Source organism: Mesoplodon bidens (genome assembly GCF_964165515.1).
Source record: "Mesoplodon bidens genome assembly, chromosome: 3".
Lineage (NCBI taxonomy): Eukaryota > Metazoa > Chordata > Mammalia > Artiodactyla > Ziphiidae > Mesoplodon > Mesoplodon bidens.
In genome coordinates, this window is record NC_138178.1 from 143,705,526 (window position 1) to 143,728,736 (window position 23,211).

The following is a 23,211-nucleotide window of genomic DNA, read 5'->3' on the forward strand; positions in this document are numbered from 1 at the left end:
TTCACCAACTTTTGATACATGATGTAACATTACTAACTTGATTTAATGTTCCACCAAAGCAGGCTATATTTTGGAAGCAGGAAAAAGTTTCTCACCTTGTAATCTTCATTTCTGGACACATGAATTTGAGAATTGTTGATATTTATAAGCCTTTTCCACTTTTTAATCAGTGTTTCAGCATCATATTCTTAGTTAATTATCTTCCTGTTTAGGTCACAGTGCTGTCGATATCACCAAGGTGGCTAGAAGACACCGCATGTCTCCTTTTCCTCTAACATCTATGGACAAAGCCTTTATCACAGTCCTGGAGATGACTCCGGTGCTTGGGACAGAAATCATCAACTACCGAGGTACTGTTATATTTGCCCATTGCCTTTTATTTTCATTTTTTTCCAAATAAGATTCATCTAACACTAATACACAGTTTTCCTGAAAGAGAAATGTTATTAATCATTACTGCAATTATTATCATCTTGCTTTTTGCTTCTTATTTCTATTCAACTCTAAGATCAATCTTAATGGTATACAGAGTAAAATACCCATAAATCTTCCTTTACATAAAGAAAAAAAAAAAAAAGGAAAAAGTCAACAGTGTTTCTCCTATTCATCAAAATACCAGTACTCTAAAGAAAGGACTGTCAGCACTGAGTGAGAAAAACAGTTGACTGTGAGTCTGCCTTATGTCCTTTCTGACAGAAAAGGGAGATAACTAATGTGTCTCGTAATTATTTTCATTTGTAGAAATCATGTTTTTAAATGTAAAATGTAAATACTATGTTAATTTATCTATGGATCACTGAGCAACCAGTCTGATCTCAGTTTTTCTGCTTCATATATCCTCTCATTTTCTGCTCTTAGTTTAGTAGTACACTGAGACCAGCTTGTGGAAAGATAACGGAAGGGTAGTTTTCCCCAGTGTTTTCAGTTTTTAATCAACTACTTCCCTTTCTAAAAGTTCAGTTCTGGTGCAAGCTGAATAAAATGTAGTTTCTTAATTGCTTTTGTTATACAGATAAAAACAATACAAAAGGATTGCTTTTACAAATAAAGGACTTTATTCACAGATCATAAAATATTCAAATTTCAATGAACAGTAGAGAGCATCTATACAGACACCATAATTTTTCTACAAGAAAACTCAAACTCAGATAGAACAGCAGAAAATGAATAGGATTAAGGCTCAAGACTTAACATTCTTGGGAATTCCCTTGCAGTCCAGTGGTTAGCGCTTGGCGCTTTCATGGCAGTGGCCCGGCTTCAATCCATGCTCCGAGAGCTAATATCCCCTAAGATGCGTGGCACGGCCAAAAAAGAAAAAAAAAAAAGACTTAGCATTCTTATTTTTACTACATAATAGTGCTCTTCTTCCAGTGTTAAAATATAAAAAACAATAGTAGATAAAGTAACAAATTATGTTAAAATTAAAAGGCCTAAAACTAGTGAAATATTAAATGCCAAATTCTAGCTCTTTGATCCCTGTCTAATTTTTTAGACAAAAATTATTTTTACATAACTTACACCTATCCTACATCTTTGACTTACATTCTTTTAGATATGTTATCATTAGGTTTAAACCTTTTCTTTTGTTTTTGTTTTATTCCTCATTAAAGGAAATAAAGATAATAAAACTGACTAGAGTGGGGAGTTAGGAATTAACTACATAATTTCAGAAATCAATTTTAATGAAATAGGTTTCTTTCTATTATTAAGTACAGATATTTAGATATTTTTATGTCAAGCAACACTAAGACATCTTCAGAAAATATGAATGTAAAATTAAGTTGAAAAAATTTACATGTTATAAAAATAAGTTAACCATCCCTGGCCTCTTGTAATATCAGGGTAGTTTCTCTTAACATCAGTCCTTAGAAAAATCTCACTGTGATGCCAAGTCACATTTAGACAGAAATTCCAGTCCTTTTAAGGAAAAAACAGAACTGGAAATGGCCATTTCTATTTCTCCTCTAGAAAAAAAATAATACTGTCAGGTGGATTCTCTTTTCCTTTCATGTGCTTGTTTCCCCTTCATTTGTTCATCAAATCAGTTGTCACTCATAAGTAAGCAAACTCTTCATGGATGGTTAACTTCTTGTCAAGTGTTGCCATGCATGATGATGAAAAATAATAGTTAGGTTTGCATTCAACCTTTGAGTTGGATCAAACTCGATTTGTAATGCAAAAGAGCATTATAATTAAACCTCCTAGGCACTTTAATTAGTTGTTTAGAAAACAACACCATATATAGAAACATAATTCAATTTGTTCAACAATTATCTATTAAAAATCTAAATTCCAGGCACTATGTTAAGTCCAGATAATGCAAAGATGAATAAAATAAAACCCCACCCCATGCCTCTCACTGTGTAGCGCAGGAGAGGGACAGATAAACAATGTGGTACATTTTCTCCTTTACTGGCTCTTTTGTAAACTTGCGTTCCTTTGTCAATTCCTTGAATATGAACTTTCTTTAGAGTGTTTTTGTCTCTGACCCTTTTCAGATCTTACACATTCACTTCAGATAACCTCATACATGCCAATTGTTTCAAGTACCAACTATTAAGTGATTTCTAAATCTGTATCTTTGCCCAGACCTTGCCTGAGCTCCAAACTCTTACAACAAATGTATACCTGCTGCTAGTAAATTTAACATGACCAATATTAAACTTATTTTTTTACTTCTACAATACTCATTTCCTCTACGTCCTCTTGAATCTGTCCCTTGTTTGCCATCCCCACTGCTATGATTTTAATTTAGGTCTTTATTATTACCTTCCTGGATTATTGTAAAGGCTTCCCTCCCCCAATTAGCATCTTTACATCCATTTTCCAATTTCATACCAAAGTTATCTGTTCAAAATTTGATATTAACGTTCCTGCATACAACTCTTCAGTAGTATTCCTCATAACCTCCAGATAAAATTCAAACTCCTTGATATGTCATATAAGGCCCTTTATAATTGGCTGCTATGTATTCTTTTTTTTCTGACTTTATTGAGGCATAATTAATAAATTAAAATTGTGTATATTTAGGGTATACAACATGATGATTTAATATACATATACATTGTGAAATAATTACCATAATCAAGCTAATTAATACATCTATCACTTTATAGTTACTCTGTGTATGTGTGTGTATGGTGAGAATACTTAAGATTTACTCTTTTAGCAAATTTCAAGTATACAATACAGCATTATTAACTACAGTCACCATGCTGTACTTTAGGTACCCAGAATTTATTCATCTTATAAATGAAAGTTTGTACCCTTTGACCAACATCTCCCCATTTTGCCAGTACATGTTTTTTAAGATTAAGCTTAAGAAGCTCTCCTCCATGAAGACATTTCTGGTGTCCACTTCTCCCTTTCCCTAACTGGGTTAAGTATCCTTCCTCCATGTCCCCATAGCACTTTGTTCATTTGTTTTATAATAGCAAGGACTGACATATTTGATCACTCTCTCTTATAAATGCCCTAATAAACAACATGGGTATAAAAAGCTGAGTGATCTAAACGTGAATCACTGTAAATTGAGTTTTGAGTCAAATGTGGCCTGTAATTCTCTTACTCAAGATAAGCGATTTCTCCCCAGGAAAAAGGATTAGAAACTCATTCTCACTATACTTTAAATGTTATCTTTTCCAAGGATGTTTGCATTTTAATGAGCAAACCTTCATAGTTCATTTTGATTTCAACTAGATACACCTCTAACTATTGAATTTCATAGGGGTGAGAAGGACTGAAAGGCTTTCACAGTTCTCTGAAATCCCAAATATTTTGCCTCTGCAAATACTCTGACACCTACAATTATAGAAGCCTGTAGAGGAATGCCCATGTTTCCTAAGAGAGATCCAGAACCACTGAATCTATGAGGCAGTTTGCTACTGTAGGATCTCTAAAATTACTTTTTATATGTCTGTGAAGGTTCAACAATAATCCCAGAAAACTAAGAATAAATCATGTATACAGAAGTGCTGGTAGTGATGTTCTCAAGGTCATACATATAGGGTAACTCTGTGAAGTAATGTTACAATATAATATATTAAATACTTATAATATTACAATAAGAAGGTAACCTGGAGATCAGGTAGTCTCTCTTACTTTAAAGACAAAGGAATTTAGGACCAAAGAGGTGTAATAATGTTCTTAGAGTTAGACAAATTGTTATGATTAAAAACAACTAGAACCTAGGATTCTTGACTCCTAGTTTACTGTTCATTCCATTATAGCATAGTACGTCTCAAATCAGTATGAAAATTATTCTTCTAAAGTAAGTGCCTAGATGTGTAAAGTGTATTGTTTGTTTGTTTTAATCTATTTTGACTACAGGTGAATTTTCTATTGTCTCTGGTCTGCCCTTTAGCATATCTACTATTTTCAGCTCCTATCTGCAAGCAAGGCCTTTAAGGAGCAAGTGCTCCACTGATTATAAATACTTTACTCTGGTTTCTTGGGAGAGGAATACCAATAGAAGATAATATTTGCAAGACTACCATTTATGATTCATCTTTGCTTATAAAATGCATGACATGAACACATTACAAAGTCACACTTGGTACAGTACTAGCTACTGAAAGGCAGATTAAAATATTCTAGAATTCCCTGTAATCCCCAATATCGTTCAATTAACAATGGAAAAACTATAATCTTTGAATAGAAAGGATTCTGCTTTCTTAAGAGCATTATTTTATAAGCGCTAGGCTTTTTTTTTAAGATTTCATGACCAAAGACTTTAGCATCTCTGACCTCAGTTCTTTGTATTTCCACAGAAGACTTAAGCAATTCTAGACAAGGAAGCTTTAAGTTTACTGAACTCAGTTTAAAGCAGTGAAGTATCCTTTTTAGAATATTGACCACAACAGAGGTAGTTCTCCCTTGTCTCTGACCTAAAGCAAGATATATTTATAATATATTTTAAAAGAAAATATATATATATGAAAATATATAATGATATGCATAGAAGGAGGTATGAAATAGGAAGATTAGTCTGCCTGGTTGTGACATAGGAATAATTCGGCCAGCATTATAGGTCTGATTCCTCTGCGAGTTAATTTTACTCAATTGTGTAACTATAAAAAGAACTCCCCCACACAAGGGGGCTTTCTGAGTGCCTAAACAGTCATAATATCTAGTTGAGAAGTTACTGCTGCCTGGCTCCTTTTCTAAAACCACGTGCCCAAAGTTTATTCAACACTAATACTTGGGCTCCACCTATGGGCAAAGAGAAGAGATGGTTTAACATCTATCTAAGTATTTATATGTATGCAAGAGAGACTGCCCCATGTGATAAAGTAATTTGCAGCACTACTATATACTCTTGAAGTTCCAAAGTCTATCATTGAATGAAATGTAATATTGACTGCTTGGAAGAGCTATCCATTGTCTAATCCATGAATCCTACTGAGATATGTGGATATAGTTGCTGCTGTAGCAGAGCGGTGTACCTGACGTTTATTCCTTCAGTTCGCAAGTATTTGCTGCCAGCTGGGAGTCCTTACCATTTTCTAATCAATTGTGTATTTCTCTTCAAATCCTTTCCCTTGCCTTAGGCTTTTAGAAAAAAACTTGAAGTAATGCATGTTTTTCTCTTTGAAGAGACATAAGTTCTGCTGGTAGGTTAACTTGATACCAACTCCAAAAGCAGAACTAATCCAGTAGGGATCTAATTTACCTTAAAGATAGAAATCCCTATATTTAGCATGAGTACAAAATAAAAATCTGGCCAATTTTCTATTACTAGATTTATATTGATAAGCTTAAGCATGAAGCTGTTCTTTCTTTCCAAATGAAATGTTTTATTTTTCTTTCCAGGATATTTTAAAGATCTGTAAAGACCAGATGGTATATGTGTGCTTCAAATATGACTTTTCTTGACTCTTCTATATATAGCTATATGTTAAAATGAGAGAAATATCCTTTTTTTAAAAAATCTCTTATTCTTGCCCTTTAAAAAATAAGTTTACTGAAATACAATTCATATGCAGTATAATTCACCCACATAAATTATACAGTTCAGAAGTTTTTAGTATAGTCACAGATATGTACAGCCATCACCACAGTCAGTTTTAGAATATATTCACCTCAAAAAGAATCCCCATCCCCTTTAGCTATCATCCTCCTCCTATCCCCACAGCCCACCATTCAGCCTTAAGCAACCATTAGCCTACTTTTTATCTCTATGGATTTACCTATTCTGGACATTTCACATAATGGGATCATATAATATATGGTCTTTTATTACTGGCTTTTTCTACCTAGAATAATATTTTCAAAGTTCATCCATGTTGTAACATGTATCAGTATCTCATTCCTTTTTTAAATATTACTGTAGTAAAAAAAACATATAACATAAAATTTATCATCTTAGCCATTACAGTTCAGTGGCATTAAGTACATTCACATTGTTGTGAAACATATCTCCAAAATTTTTTCATACTGGATACCTGAAACTCTTTACCCATTAAACAACAACTCCCTTTTTCCTCCTCATCCCAGCCCCTGGTAACCACCACTCTACTTATTATTTCTAATAATTTGACTACTTTAGATATGTTATATAAGTGTAATCATGCAGTATTTGTCTTTTTGTGGCTAGCTTATTTCACTTAGTATAATGTCCTCAAGGTCTGTTCATGTTATGCCATGTGACAGTATTTAGATATATACACCACATTTGTTAATCCATTCATCTGTTGATGGACATTTGGGATGCTTCCAACTCTTGACTATTATGAATAGCCGTACTATATGAACATGGGTGTACAAATATCTCTTCAAGACCCTGCTTTCAATTCTTTGGGATATATACTCAGAAGTGAGATTGATGGATCATATGGTAGGTCTATTTTTAATTTTCTGAGGAAACTTCTTCAGTTTTCCATGCTGGTTGCACTATTCTACAATCCTACCAACATTACATAAGGATTCCAATTTTTCTACATTATCATCAACACTTTTTATTTTCTGATTTTTTGATAGTAGCCGATTTATGGATGTGGGGTGATATCTCATTGTGATTTTGATTTGCATTTTCCTGATAATTAGTGATGTTGAGCATCTTTTCATATGTTTATTAGCTATTCATACATCTTTGGAGAAATGTCTATTCAAGTCCTTTCCCATTTTTAAAAGTTTGTTAATTTTAGTTAATTTGTAATGTTCTGTTAGTTTCAAGTGCACAGCGAAGTGATTCAGATATATGTGTGTGTGCGTGTATATATATATATATATATATATATACTCAGATATGTGTGTGTATATTCTTTTTCAGATTATTTTCCATTATAGGTTATTAAAAGATATTGAGTGTATTTCCCTTTGCTATATAGTAGGTCCTTGTTGTTTACCTGTTTTATGTATAGGAGTGTGTATACGTTAATCCCAAACTCCTAATTTATCTCTCCCCCCACACGCTATCCCCTTTGGTAACCATAACTTTGTTTTCTATGTGAGTCTATTTTCGTTTTGTCAATAAGTTTATTTGTATCATTTTTTTAGAGTCCACATATAAGTAATATCATATGATATTTGTCTTTCTCTGAATGACTTACTTCACTTAATGTGATAATCTCTAGGTCCATCCATGTTGCTGCAAATGGCATCATTTCATTCTTTTTTAAGGCTGAGTAATATTCCATTGTGTATATACACCACTTCTTTATCCTCTCATCTGTTGTTGGACAGTTTAGGTTTCTTCCATGTCTTGGCTATTATAAATAGTGCTTCTATGAATATTGGGGTGCATGTATCTTTTCAAATCAGAGTTTTCTCTGGATATATGCCCGGGAATGGGATTGCAGGATCATATGGTAACTCTTATTTTTAGTTTTTTAAGGAACCTCCGTACTCTTCTCCACAGTGGCTTCACCAATTTACCCTCTCCAGCATTTATTATTTGTAGACTTTTTAATGATGGTCATTCTGACTGGTGTGAGATGATACTTCATTGTAGTTTTGATTTGCATTTCTCTAATAATTAGTGATATTGAGAATCTTTTCATGCGCCTGTTGGCCATCTGTATGTCTTTTGTGAAGCAATGTCTGTTTAGGTCTTCTTCCCATTTTTTGATCAAGTTGTTCAGTTTTTTAATATATATATTAAGCTGTATGAGCTGTTTATATATTTTGGAAATTAATCCCTTGTCAGTAGCATCATTTGCAAATATTTTCTCCCAGTCCATGGCTTGTCTTTTTGTTTTGTTTATGGTTTCCTTTGCTGTGCAAAAGCTTTTAAGTTTAATTAGGTCCCATTTGTTTATTTTTCTTTTTATTTCCATTACTCTAGAAGACGGATCCAAAAAAATATTGTTGTGATTTCTGTCAAAGAGTGTCCTGCCTGTGTTTTCCTCTAGGAGTTTTATAGTATCTGATCTTACATTTAGGTCTCTAATCCATTTTGAGTTTAATTTTGTATACGGTGTTAGAGAATGTTCTAATTTCATTCTGTTACAAGTGGTTTCCCAGCACCACTTATTAAAGAGACCATCTTTTCTCCATTGTATATTCTTGCCTCCTTTGTGGTAGATTAATAGACCATAAGTGTGTGGGTTTATTTGTGGGCTTTCTATCCTGTTCCATTTATCTACAAGTCTGTTTTTTGTGCCAGTACCATACGTTTTGATAACTGTAGCTTTGTAGTATAGTCTGAAGTCAGGGATCTTGATTCCTTCAGCTCCATTCTTCTTTCTGAAGGTGGTTTTGGCTATTTGGCGTCTTTTGTGTTTCCATACAAATTTTTCAATTTTTTGTTCTAGTTATGTGAAAAATGCCATTGGTAATTTGATAGGATTGCATTGAATCCATAGATTGCCTTGGGTAGTATGATAATTTTAACAATATTGATTCTTCCAATCCAAGAGTACGATATATCTTTCCATCTGTTTGTGTCATCTTCAGTTTCTTTCATCAGCGTCTTATAGTGTTCACAGTACAGTCTCTTGCCTCCTTAGGTAGGTTATTCCTAGGTATTTTATTCTTTTTGATGTGATGGTTTCCTTAATTTCTCTTTCTGATCTTTCATTGTTAAGTGTATAGACATGCAACAGATTTCTGTATATTAATTTTGTATCCAACAACTATACTGAATTCATTGATGAGCTCTAGTAGTTTTCTGGTAGCATCTTTAGGATTTTCTATGTATAGCATCATGTCATCTGCAAACAATGACAGTTTTACTTCTTTCCCAGTTTGGGTTCCTTTTATCTCTTTTTTTTTCTCTGATGGCTGTGGCTAGGACTTCCAAAACTATGTTGAATAAAAGTGGCCAGAGTGGTCATCCTTGTCTTGTTCCTGATCTTAGAGGAAATGCTTTCAGCTTTTCACCATTGAGTGTGATGTTAGCTGTGGGTTTCTTATAGATGGCCTTTATTATGTTGAGGTATGTTCCCTCTGTGCCCACTTCTGGAGAGTTTTTATCATAAATGGATGGTGAATTTTATCAGAAGCTTTTTTCTGCATCTGTTGAGATAGTCATATGGTTTTTATTCTTCACTTTGTTAATGTGGTGTATCACATTGATTGATTTGCAGATATTGAAAAATCCTTGCATCCCTGGGATAAATCCCACTTGATCATGGTGTATGATCCTTTTAATGTGTTGTTGGAGTCAGTTTGCTAGTATTTTCTTGAGGATTTCTGCGTCTATGTGCATCAGTGATATTGGCCTGTAATTTTCTTTTTTTGTGATATCTTTGTGTGGTTTTGGTATCAAGGTGATGGTGGCTTCATAGAATGAGTTCAGCAGTGTTCCTTCCTCTGCAGTTTTTTGGAATAGCTTCAGAAGGATAGGTGTTAACTCTTCTTTGATCATCTTTACGATGATTACCATGAACACTTTCTCGGGTAGATTGACTATCTCCACATCACTTAGTTCTCCTTCTGAGGTTTTATCTTGTTCCTTTGTCTGAAACATCTTCCTCTGTTGCTTCATTTTGTCTAAATTGCTATTTGCATTTTTATGTATGTGGTAGATTGGTTACGTTTCTTGACCTTTGAGAAGTGGCCCTCTGTAGGAGGTGTCCTATGTGTCCCAGAAGTGCACTCCCTTCTTGTCACCCAAGGGCCAGGGGGCAGCTGGTCAGTATCTGGCCTTTGTTCGTGGACTCAATCTGCCGGCTGCAGGACTGTAGTTTTCTTGCCTCTGGTGTCTGTCCCCTGGTAGATTAGGATGGTCTAGAGGCTTGTGCAGGCTTCCTGGCAGGAAGAGTTGGTGCCTGCCCCCTGGTGGGTGGAGCTGGGTCTTGGTCTTCTGGGGGGCAGAGCCATGCTTAGGGACATGTCTAGAGGTGGCTGTGAGCTCAGGAAGTCTTTAGGCAGCCTGGCTGCTGATGGGTGCAGCTGTGTCCCTATCCAGTTTGTTGTTTGGCCTGAGGCATCCCAGCACTGGAGCCTACATGCTGTTGGTGGGGCCAGGTCTCGGTGGCAAAATGTCAGCCTCCAGGAGAGCTCACACAGATGAATCCTCCCTGATATATCCGCCACCAGTGTCTCTGTCCCCAGGGTGGGCTATAGTCACCCCTTGCCTCCCCAGGATACCTTCCAAGACCAGCAGGTACGTCTGGCTCAGGCTCCTATCAAATTACTGCTTTTGCCTTTAGTCCTGGCGTGTGTGAGATTTTGTGTGTGCCCTTTAAGAGTGAAGTCTCTCTAACACAACACTGTGAAACAATTATACTCCAATAAAGATGTATTAAAAAAAAAAAATAGTGAAGTCTCTATTTCTCCCAATCCTGTGGAGCTCCTGCAATCAAGCCCCACTGGCCTTCAAAGCCAAGTGCTCTGGGGGCTCCTATTCCTGGTGCCTTTCCCATTTTTAATCAGGTTATTAGATCTGTTTGTTTTTGAGTTGTAGGATTTCTTTATGTATTCAGGAGATTAACCCCTTATCAGATATATGATTTGCAGATATTTCTCCCATTTTGAAGTTTGCCTTTTCACTCTGTTGATAGTATCCTTTGATGCACAAGAGTTTTTAAGTTTGATGTTGTCCCCTGTGTCTGTTTTTGCTTTAGTTGCCTGTACTTTTGTTGTCATATTCAAGAAATCATTGCCAAATCCAATGTCATGAAGCCTTTCCTCAGTGTTTTCTTCTAAGAGTTTTATAGTTATTTGTTTTACATTTAGGTCTTTAATCTTTTTTGAGTTAAGTTTTGTATATGGTGGAAGATAAAAGAGTCCAGCTTCATTCTTTCAAATGTGGCTATCCAGTTTTCCCAACATCATTTTTTGAAAAGGTTATCTTTTTCCCATTGACTGGTCTTGATATCCTTGTCAAAGGTCATTTGACCATATACGTGAGTGTTTATTTCTGGTCTCTCTATTCTATTCCGTTTGTATTAGACAGAGTTCTCCAGAGAAACAGAACCAACAGAATATATATAGGAAGAGATTTATTATGAGGAATTGACTCACATGATTATGGAGGCTGAGAAGTCCCATGATTTGCCATCTGCAAGCTGGCGACCCAGGAAAGCTGGTGTTATAATTCCAGTCCAAGTCCAAAAGACTGCAAACCAAGGGAGTTGGTATAAAGCCCATTCAAGGGCAAGAGAAGACCAACGTCTCAGGTCAAACAGGCAGGCAGAAAGCAAAAGGGACAATTTTTTTCCTCCACCTTTTTGTTCTATTCAGATGCCCAGTGGATAGAATGATGCCACCCACAATGGGGAGGGTGATATACTTTATTGATTCCAACAATTCAAATACTAATCTCATCTGGAAAAACTCTCACAGACACACCCAGAAATAATGTTTAATCTAGGTATCTCATGGCCAGTGAAGATGATACATAAAATTAACTATCAAACCATTGGTCTATTTGTCTGTCTTTATGCTAGTGCCACTCTGTTTTTCTTACTGTAGCATTGTAATATGTTATAAAATCAGGAAGTGTGAGTCTTACAACTTTGCTTTCTTTATAATCGTTTTGGCTGCTCGGGGTCTCTTGAGATTCCATATGAATTTTAGGATGAATTTCTCTATTTCTGCAAAAAATGCCATTTGCATTTTTATTGAGATTACGTTGAATCCATAGGTGGCTTTGGATGGCATGGGCACTAAGAATATTATGTCTTTCATCCATGAACAAAGGATGTCTTTCCATTTATTTGTATCTTCTTTATAATTTCTTTCAGCAATGTTTTATAGTTCCCATTAATACCTCACTCCTTTTTATGGCCAAGTAATATTTCATTTTATGTATATACCATGTTTTATTTATCCATTCATCAATTGATGGACTGTTGGATTGTTTCCATCTTTTGACTGTTAATGAATAATGCTGCAATTAGTATTTGTGTACAGGTTTTTACATGGACATATGTTTTCATTTCTCTTGGATTTGTTCTTGCCTTTTAAGAAGAACTGAAGTTAAATAATAGCAGAGACTCCTGTGGAAGTCTAGGCTGCTAAAAGTCATTTTAAATATAACCTGTATTTGTTGCTTTGATTAGCCATAAATGAAAAATACAGTTCTCTTTCTTCAGAAACTTAAGAAACCAAACACACACTTTTCTCACACTCACCACCTTGATAACTCGTACACACAATTTTGCAAATACTTGCTGATATATTACTAACTGAATGTACAAGAGTAGTATTCAGAGGGGCAATAATCAAGGAGAACCTACTGTCTTAAATGGGGTCTTGAAATAGGTGATAGACATTTATTGATAACAAAAAGGAAGATGATAGTCCAGGTTTAGGCAAGTCATGACTGTAAGCATGGAGGTGAGCATCCATTACACACACAAAAAAACGACTTGCTTAGAGGAGTCTAAGTGGGAAATAATGAGAGTAGAAGTTAGCAAGATGTCCTTCTCCATTTTATGTATTCTCTGGATGAAATTGTTTGTATTTGATTGATACGACTTTTTCTCTATTTACCTGACATTTCTTTCCCTCCTTAGTTCTAATCATTAATGTACTCAATCATTGACTCAGTCATTCAACAAACATTTACTGGGTGCCTTTTAAGTATCAAGCACTATGCTTGGTACTGGGGATGCAATGGTGGGTGAGATATGCTGTGACAACAAGGAATTCACAACCTGATGGAGAAGTCAAGATAGTTTCACAAACAACCGTAATGTAATGTGGAAAGTGTACCATAACAGATGGATACAAATGTTTTAAGAATATGAAGACTAAGTACAATCCCTCCAAACCATTCTGTATCTTGTCACTAGGCAAGTTCATAAAAAGTTCCATTAGCTCTGAAGAGACTTAAACACTGCTGGGAGGTTAACTTGAAGTCATTACTCTGCTTAAAAATCCTACATTGGATTCCCATTTTCATAAGATTAAGTTTAAACTCCCTCGATCCTGCTTCCGTTGTCTAAAATGTCCCCTCCTTTCTCCTACTTGGTTCTTACTTCAAACTGTAAAACTCAGCATAGATACCTCATCTAGGAAGATTTTCTTGATGTTCCACAAATTGTTGGTTAGGTGTTTTTTTCTGTATGCTTCTGATATTGCCCTGATCATATATCTGTCACTGCCCATATCATACTATCTTGTAATCATATTTTTATTTTTCTATATCCCCCTCTCTCACATGCACTGTTACATGTGAATTCCTTGAGGAAATCAGCCAGGTCTTACTAGTATTTTTGTCCCCAGTGTCTAGCATATAGTAGGTTCCGAGTGTTTGATGAATGGATAAATCAATTGGTCAATGAACTAACTTTTCCTGTTTAGAGAGAAGACCAAAGACATGACATCTGAGCTGAAACTTAAAGGTTGCCTAAGATTCACTAGGGGGAGAAAAGAAGAAGGAAAAAAGGTATTCCTGTCCAAGGCAACATTATTTGCAATGGCATAGAAATAAGAAAAAGCCCTCTATGTTTAAGATGTGGCAAATCATTCTTTGTCCAGAAACTGGACACTTGTCAGAAATAAAGCTCAATCTCAGTATAAACATTTTTCAAATTACGCTAGGCAAGTCTTATGCTAGCACTACAGAATTCTTAAAAGAGGATCTGTGTATTATTTTGTAGCCTAATGAAGCTTGGATAGATTGTAGCATTTAAATAACTCACTTATAGGATGTAAAGAAAAGGGAACCTCCTCGTACACTGTTGGTGGGAATGTAAATTGATTTAGCCTCTGTGGGAAATAGGATGGAAGTTTCTCAAAAAACTAAAAACAGAACTACCATATGATCCAGCAATTTCACTCCTGGGTATATATCCAAAAAAGCAAAAACACTAATTCAAAAAGATACATGCACCCCAGTGTTCATGGCAGCATTATATGTGATTGCCAAGATATGGAAGCAGCCTAACTGTCCATCAGGAGATGAACAGATAAAGAAGATGTTACACACACACACACACACACACACACTGGACCACTACTCAGCCATAAAAAAGAATGAAATTTTGCCATTTGCAGCAACATGAATAGACTTAGAGGGCATTATGCTAAGTGAAGTAAGTTAGAGAAAGACAGATACTGTATGATATCACTTATATGCAGCATCTAAGAAATACAACAAATTAGTGAATATAATAAAAAAGAAGCAGACTCACAGATGTAGAGAACAAGCTAGAGGTTACCAGGGTGGGGAGGAAGGATGGAAGGGGCAAGTTAGGGGTAGGAGAGTAAGAGGTACAAATTATTAGGTATAAAATAAGCTACAATCATATATTATACAACATGGAGGATATAGCCAATATTTTGTAATAACTATAAAGGGAGTATAACCTTTAAAAATTGCAAACCACTATATTGTACACCTGTAACTTATAGAACATTTAAAGCAACTATACTTCAATAAATAATTAAATAAACTCACTTATTCTTGTCATATGTACATCTTCTCGATCCAGAGTTATTATTTGAGCCTCCTCAGATTTGAGGGCTATTTCTTAGTGTTTATGTGTATGGTAGGATGGGGGTAGGGGGTCAATTATTATTGGAAACTTATGGAACAGAGTTTTTATTTTAGTTTCCAGAATCTAATTTTGTCAAATTATGATTGAGTAGACTCTATACCTTAGGAACCCTCCAGAGTGGAATTGCACAGGAAGATATATGAGTAACTCGGGCATTAAAGGGAGAAATCAAGTCAGCTGATACTCTTTTCTCTAAATTGGCTGTCAATGAGAACTTAGTTAACTTATGTTAAGCCACTACGATATCTACAACTGTCAGTATCAACAGTCTTTCAAACTTAGCATACTAAGTGTTCAACCTCTTTCTTTCTGGAATACAGGAATAAAAAGAGCCATGATGAGCATGTATCACTTCTCTTGGGCTACTGGCAAGGACTTAGGAAGGAAAAATAACATGTGCTAGCTGTTGATGCCATCAGTTCTTTGTAGTTTTTTGTGATGGTGGTAACACATACATAAAATAAGATTTACAATTTTAATTGTGTTTAACTACAGTTCAGTGACATTAAATACATTTACATTATTCTGCAGCTATCATTACCATCTATCTCCAAAACTTTTTCATCTCCCCACACTGAAACTCCATACTCATTAAAAAATAACTTCCTATTCCTCCCTCTCCCCAGCCCATGGCAACCACCATTCTACTTTTTGATACTATGATTTTGATTTTGAATATTCTGATTACCTCATATAAGTGGAATCATACAATATTTGTCCTTTTGTGACTGGCTTAATTCACTTATTTTCACTTATTTTATAATGTCTTCAAGTTTCATCCATATTATGGTATATGTCAGAATTTCCTTCCTTTTTAAGGCTGAATAATACTCTTATATGTACATACTACATTTTGTTTATCCATTCATCTGTCAGTAGACACTTGGGTTACTTCCACTTTTTGACTACTGTATTGTGAATAATACTGCTATAAAAATAGTGCACAAATATCTGTTCAAGTCTCTGCTGTTAATTCTTTTGAATATATACCTGGAAGTGGAATTGCTGGATTATATGGTAATTCTATGTTTAATTTTTTGAGGAATCACCTTGTAGCTTTTTTAAATGTCAGGGAAACAGAGGAAGAGCAGTAAATGGAGAGTATGTAGCTATTGCCATTGTAGTAATGATTGACGCTCTAAGATCTAAATTTCAATCCTACCTTAGCCACCTGTGAAATATATGACCTTGGATAAGTTACTTACCCTGTTTAAACTTCTCTTTTTTCATCTGTAAAATGAATATAATAATGCTTTACTAGATTTTTTAAGGATTAAATGAGATTATATATGTATATAATATTACTTAGTAATTTATAAAATGCTATATAAACATTTACTAGATTAACTGCACCAGCTGCCAGAAAAACTCAGCTCTGGTGCTATATTTGATTATTAACCACTGTTACTGAGCTATTCCAAATCCCAGAAAATTATTCTCTTAGGATCTGAACTGGCATAGCACTTATATTTTCATTTGGCACACCAGACCAGAATAGTTTCAGATAAGGAGCTACCCCAGGTAGTTTATTGTGACCCTGGGCAGATGCCATGGGGCTCACTACCAGAGACTACCTTATAGCTTCAGCTTCATTTGGGAGTTAATGTTGTATATATGAATACAAACCAGACCCTCTGGTACTACCATTTCCCTGGTCTTACAAAGTATGGTCCATAGCTACAGAATAGCTTCAACCTCCTGGGAGTACCTACAGCTAGAATCTGCTAAGAAGTTCTCCCTTCCAATTCAGGTGTCGCTTTCCTTAAAAAGAAAGGGTCAATATCACTATCACTGTGGATCAGAGTACAAAATTTAAAATCTGTCTGTCCTTACTTCTTTGTCCTGGAATCTGGAGACCAGAGGCTCTAGGTGGCTAAGAAGGACAAAGCTAAAAACAAAAAAGAAACAAACAAAGACTCATCTAGCTCTGGAAACAATGGAATTTTCTAAATTTATACAAACATCTTATGTAAATCAAGTTCTATATTACTTATAGTCTTTGGAGAGAAGCTTGATTTTTTTTCCTCCTTCTCTTCCTCCTTCTCTATCTCCTATTAATTATTCTGTTACTTCTTTAGAATAATAACAATAGTAATAATAATAATAATAAGGACAGATTCTAACTAGAGGATTTAGAGAATTGGTCATGACTCTTGAAACTTTTATTCTTTTTGGCAGTAAATCAAACTCCTGAGCTTTAACCAAATGTGATTGTCATCCAGAGTGGATGAACAGTGGTTTGAATAGTCACTTCACACAATAGGTCAATGGTGCTCTTCTTATAGTCACTAATTTTTTGAGGTTAATAAAGCCAAAATTTTGGCTAAAGTTAAATAGAATGATAAGGAAGCTCCTTTCTTTTCTTTACTTTTCTCTTCTAAAGGAAAAAAAGCTCTAAAAATTACATGTGATCATTGTAGAAAACTTGGAAATTTTCATAAAATTATAGCAAAAGGTATAAAATTATACATAATTCTAACATACTGCAGTAAACAAATACTTTATATTTTCATGTATGCCTTTCCCATCTTTTTCTATTGCTCTATATACATATATCTTAACATAGTTAGGATTATACATTATATGTACAGTTCTGCATGTTTTTAAAATGTTTGTCATAAGAATTTTCCTGTGTCAGTGAATATTTTTCATAAATATTACTGTAGCCTGTATAATATTTTATCAGAAGGATACATCATTGTCTGTTTAAATTTCTGTATTGTTAAACTTTTGATTTCTTTCCATTTCTCACTAATGTAAGCAACTCTGAAATAAACATGTACAGAAAGATTTATCCATTTTCTTAAGATAGATTTCTAGAAGTGAAATTACTGGGTCAATGACTATGACTGTTTAAGAATTTACTTTTTAAAGAAAATCATCTTTGGATTGTTAAAGGATTAATGACACATCAACTTGAACACATCTTTGATGACTGTGTAGCTACTCATATTCAAATAATCCCTGCAAGCATTGCTATTAATTGACTGAATCTTAATCTTTCATTTCAGACACTAGGATGCATCTCTTCCTTCTGTCGCCTATTCCTTGGGATAGAAATCAGGAGATCTGACTGAGCCCTTATACGAGCCTTGTCAGACAAGTACATATGTCCATCTTGTTTAGGACTACCTGTTTAACCCACTGCACTTAACATCCATATTTTCCTTCTTTTCTCTTACAGATGGAATGGGGCGAGTCCTTGCTCAAGATGTATATGCAAAAGACAACCTACCCCCGTTCCCAGCATCAGTAAAAGATGGCTATGCTGTCCGAGGTAAATATTTTGGTTTTCTTGAGTATCAACATACTCACATTGTAATTTTTTTCTTTCAGATTTTTGGCTCAGCCCAGGTACCTAATGACTAGTACATCTATTTCCCCCTTGGCTGTCAAAATAATTTTATTCACAGATAACAATGTTAACCTACACCTATATATTTTCCAGCACAATCTTGATTAAAACTTTTCAGTGACAGTACTATAGTTACTTGAAAATTCTTACTTACAAATAAATATGTAGAGGTTGATAAAGACACTGTATCATGATTTATTCTTTCGGCCTCTACACATACCAGATGGCAGACAGTCTCGGTCTGGAAATCCAAATGTTTTCTAGTTGAAAACATCTATATGGTCCAAGAAAGGAGAGATAACTCCCAACACAGGGATAAAGTGGGGAAGTTTTTTTCTCCTGCTTTAAACTCAAACATCAATAAGGGCTTCATAGACAGCAAGTATGAGGGAAACCTCTAATTCCGTAGAAGATTCCATATTTCAAGGCTCTGAAGCCCCAGATGGTACCAGCAGCTCATGCCTTTAGAGTTGCCTAGGATTGCATAAAGCTCAAAAGCAAATACTAAGTAGCATTTGCCTGCCTAAAGTCCAATCTACGAAAGAACCCAAAATGAAAATGCAACTGAATTGCTTAGAAACTATTATTGGTTATTAACTCAAGGCTGGTATCATTGAAGAAATATCTAAAAACATTTCCCAGTTTATCAGAGCTGTTAAGGCCAATTCCTTTTTAATGGTCATTTATGGAGTCCCTTACTTGATTTTTTGGTTTTGGATTTTTTTTTTTTTTTACTCTATCTAGCTATTAAAATAATTTCCTCTTTCTTGTAATTAAATACATTCATTGACCTCCTCCGTGTTCCATTGCCATCTCTTAGCAGTATCTTTCTCTGTTGGAGACAGTAGAACAAATGGTTAAGATTATGGATTTTGAGTGATAAAAAAGTGAGTGATAACAAAGTAAGAGTGATCTGGGTTCTAGCATCAGTTCCATCTATGTAACTTTGAGCAAATCACTTAAACTTTTTGAGCCTTGGTTTTCTCATCTATAAAATGGTGATAATTATAACAGTATTTATCCCAACAGGTTATTGTGAGAATTAAGTGAGACTGTAGAAGGCCTTAAAGTATATGGCAAACACACACATACCAAAAAAGCACTCAATAGTTGTTTTTTAATGTTTAATAATAGTACCTATTATTACTATTATTATTACTTTTTATTCTTTTATTATTATTATCACATTTTCTTAAACCATCTCTGAAAAAAGGATAACATTTATCTAAACTGTTATTCTCATAAAATGGTGGAGAGATTAATTCCTACTAGTGTATTCTTTCTCAGGAAACTGTCTTAAATGCACCTCATTCAGCTCTATCTCACAAATTAGAGTATTCTGAAAATATAAATAACAAATCCCCAATGCCTCCTATGTTTTCTCTTCCAAATTCATTTCTTCTATAGTGTTTATTATAATGAATATTATCCAGAAAGAAAATTATTTTAGTCTTTTGATAGCCTCACTGGCTCTTGTTTCTTATTCCCTCTAAAATGTAAATTCTGTTTGAACTTATAATTGGTAGCCATATTGGATTGCTATGAAATGATGAATTCTTACTTCCGGAGTAGAACAAACAACTACAGCAGATGAAACACCAAAAGAACAAGAAAGTCTATTTTTTTATATTCTTGGTAATGTAAAGTAAGAGAAAGTGAGAAAATAAATTATATTAGGCAGAATTATTCTGAAACAGTAAGTTGTTCTGTGATTATTAGATGAGGTAGCAGCAGCTCAATAAAAAGAAACTATTGCTTTTAGCTTTTCTAGTTAGCCCATGTGAGCCAGGAAAGAGCCTTTCTGCAACTGTAGAATCTATCAAAGAAATTTATATATAAAATTACCATTTAGTATATCATATTTATTCTTTTGTTTTAGAGTGGTGGTGTTTTTAGTTATTTCACACACATACGCAAACACACACACACACAAACATTTAAAATGACATCTCACGGTATAAAATGTTCAACAGATAATCCACCATGCAGCTAATTCACATTATTTCTTTCCTGTGAAACGTTGCTAGTTCTCTAAGATACGGAATGTATAACAGAGACATAACACATAACAGATAACCATCATGGATATGGTTAAATTTCAAAGTAGGAATGACTGGTTAATTATGTTCAACATCATAATTAAGGCAGCAGAAGTCATCAGTGAACAAAAAGCCATGGTCTTAGTCTTTTCTGTGTTATAATACCAACCCCAGGCAGTGTTTTGGTAAAGAATATCCTTGAGGCTATTGTTGTGGCTCTCTACCTCTCTACTTTGTATACCTTCTTCTCTCCACCCCTTCTTCCTTTACTCCCATTCCTTTCTCCCCACTCCCTTTATTCTCCTTGTTTTTCTTCTCCTCTGCCTTTGCCTTAGGCCTTCCAGTAATAACCAGTGGCACCTGTGAGCATTGCTAACCCTCTAGGTGTAAAGAGGTTGCTAACTTGCTCTGGATCACTAAGCATTAGCCAGTATCCTTGAGAAACATGTGGGATAAAACTCCAAACCAGTTGGAGGATCACTTGCTTTAAGGTATGTGGGTTGAAAAATCAAGACAGTAACAAATAGCTAAAGAAATAAGAAATAGGAACAGCTTTTAAAAAATAAGAAAGAATAGAGTATAAAGAAGACAGGAATCAAGTGATGATGATGTAAACTAATAAACCTAAAACTACATTCAGGAGGGAATGAATTTGAATGATGAAAGCAGAGAAAAGAAAATGAAAGTAGCATTTACCAGTTAGAAGCAATACAATAGTTTTATTCATATTCTTGAGGAGTTATTTCTCCCTTCACACTGATTAAGCCAACCATCTTCTTGATGCATTCACACGCTCCTATAGAGATGTGGGTGCCCATTGTCTCACAATTGCTTCTTAGATGTTAATAAAGGTAAAAATATCTCAGAATACCAAATTCACTCTCTTGAAAATGTTCAATTTGAAAGGCTTATCACTTCAGGATTAGTTTGGGGATTATTTAAGAAAAGGGAAAATTATAAACAAGCCAGTAATTATTTTGAGAACCATGTGCAGCAAACAATTCTGGAAAATTATATTAAGAGAAATCCTTGCCATTTAGGTTAAGTAAACATTAAAGCTTTTTCTTTTATACATTCTGATTAAATACATGCTAATGGAAAATACAGAAAATCAAAAAGAACATTTTAACCCATTATCTCACTGTCTAGCTACTATTAACATTTTGTTGTACTTCCTTCCAGTGTGTTAAAATGCATACTAAAATTCGGTATAACCTTTTTGATTTTGAGCTAGTTCTTATTCTGTCACAAAAGTCATGTTTTAGAATTTCTGTTTTGTCCATTTAAATCCTGTTTGGCCATAGCTGGTTTTCCAACTCATTTGACAGCCAATGGCCTTCCACTGTAGGACACTTTGGATGAAAAAGAAAGCCTTATGATATAGGAGTATTACTCATGTGATCAGAGAGATAATTTGGAATAATTAATTTAAGTTAATCCCAAAAAGCTTAAAATAATGTATTTAAGGAAATAATATATCTTTTCCCAATACTAACAATATATGGGCATTTTTCTCCTGGAAGATGATGGTAAAGAATATAAAATGCCTTCTCATTCATCTGTTCTACTCATTGCTCCCTGCTTTCCAGGCAGCAGATTTAAAATTCCAAACAACTCACCTGATTTAATCCCTCAGTATAACTGCAGCAAGTATTAATCCTGTTGTGCTAGTCTTCTCACCTACCCTTGCCACCACTCCAAACTCGTTCTACAATGTTAATTTTAGTATACACATAAATATCAATTACGCTTTTGCCTATCATCCAGTCTTAGACAGTTTGGTTCCATAATTAGAGATAAACAGAATCTTAGTCCCTCTGCCTTAGTCCTCTGTTGAAGAACAGAGGTGCCTAGTACCTCTGAAAGTTATGCTATCTATGGCCTCTGTTTATTCAGTCCTGACATGGAAATGATGAGGCTTTTGTTATTGAAAATAAGTGAATAGCTATAAAGGATTTCAAGAGATCTAAAGAGAGCTCCCACATGGCTGGAAAATGAAAATGAGGGATAATTCTAGGGCAAATGGCTTGAGGATGATCATTTTCTATACACTGCCACGATGAATAGTTATCCAATGGTATCAATTCTATATCAAATGATATAATCAGAAATCTTCAAATAAAGACTAAAAGTGTTTTCCGGACATCAAAAAGGTGGAAGTGGGAGCAGTTTCAGGGTCTAGCATTAAGCATTATACAGTGCATTTGCTGTTAGGATTTGGTTTATATTGCTTTTATCTCTTCCTTCAAATTAAATTCTACAGTTACAAAACAGAAAAGAAAACTTATTAACAGAAATGCCAGGATTAGTGGGGGGAAAGAGTCTAAGCCTTTACAGAAATCCTTGGAATCCATCCATCTTTTCTAATGGCATACTGTGGCTTACTTAATTTCTTTCCAAGCTTTAGCTTCATCTGCCACTGTACCTCCACTTCTGCCCCCTCCCACCCAAGCTGGTAGAATTCATCTTGAAAATGGCAGCTTTTCTTTTACCTGTCTCTTTAATAGATATTTTAAAATAAATATCAGTAAGTTAGGTAGATTGATCGTTACTTTTCTGTCTTTATAATAAATAGTTAGCCTTGGTGTTGATGTAAAATCAGGACTTCTGTTGTAGTTCACTAATTTTTTATTTCTTAAGTTTTCTCTTAGTCTGAATTTGTCTGTATTCCGTTCAGTCTTACAGTGCTCTGCTCCTCAGAAAGGGTAGTCCGTGAACCAGCTGCATAAGCATCAGCTTGTTAGACATGTAGAACCTCAGGGCCTGTCCCAGACCTACTGAATCAGAATCTGTATTTTAAGAAGATCTCCAGGTGATTTCTATGCACATTAAGGGTTGAGAAGCACTGTTATAAGGGAAATGGTAAAAATGACTCCTCCGTTGGTACCAGGGACTTTCTGTAATGTTGGTTGACTGAGCCTTC

At 34.8% G+C, this 23,211-nt stretch overlaps 1 protein-coding gene across 3 annotated transcripts in view; it reads left to right on the forward strand.

Annotated features, from left to right (window-relative positions):
* GPHN (gephyrin) overlaps positions 1-23,211 on the forward strand; it is a 639,047-nt gene that overhangs the window by 518,580 nt on the left and 97,256 nt on the right. For all 3 annotated transcript variants that reach the window (XM_081229975.1, XM_081229976.1, XM_081229977.1), the window contains 2 exons: positions 213-350; positions 18,079-18,171. In XM_081229975.1, coding sequence (XP_081086101.1) covers positions 213-350; positions 18,079-18,171 — 231 coding nt within the window. The remainder of the gene's footprint in view (positions 1-212; positions 351-18,078; positions 18,172-23,211) is intronic.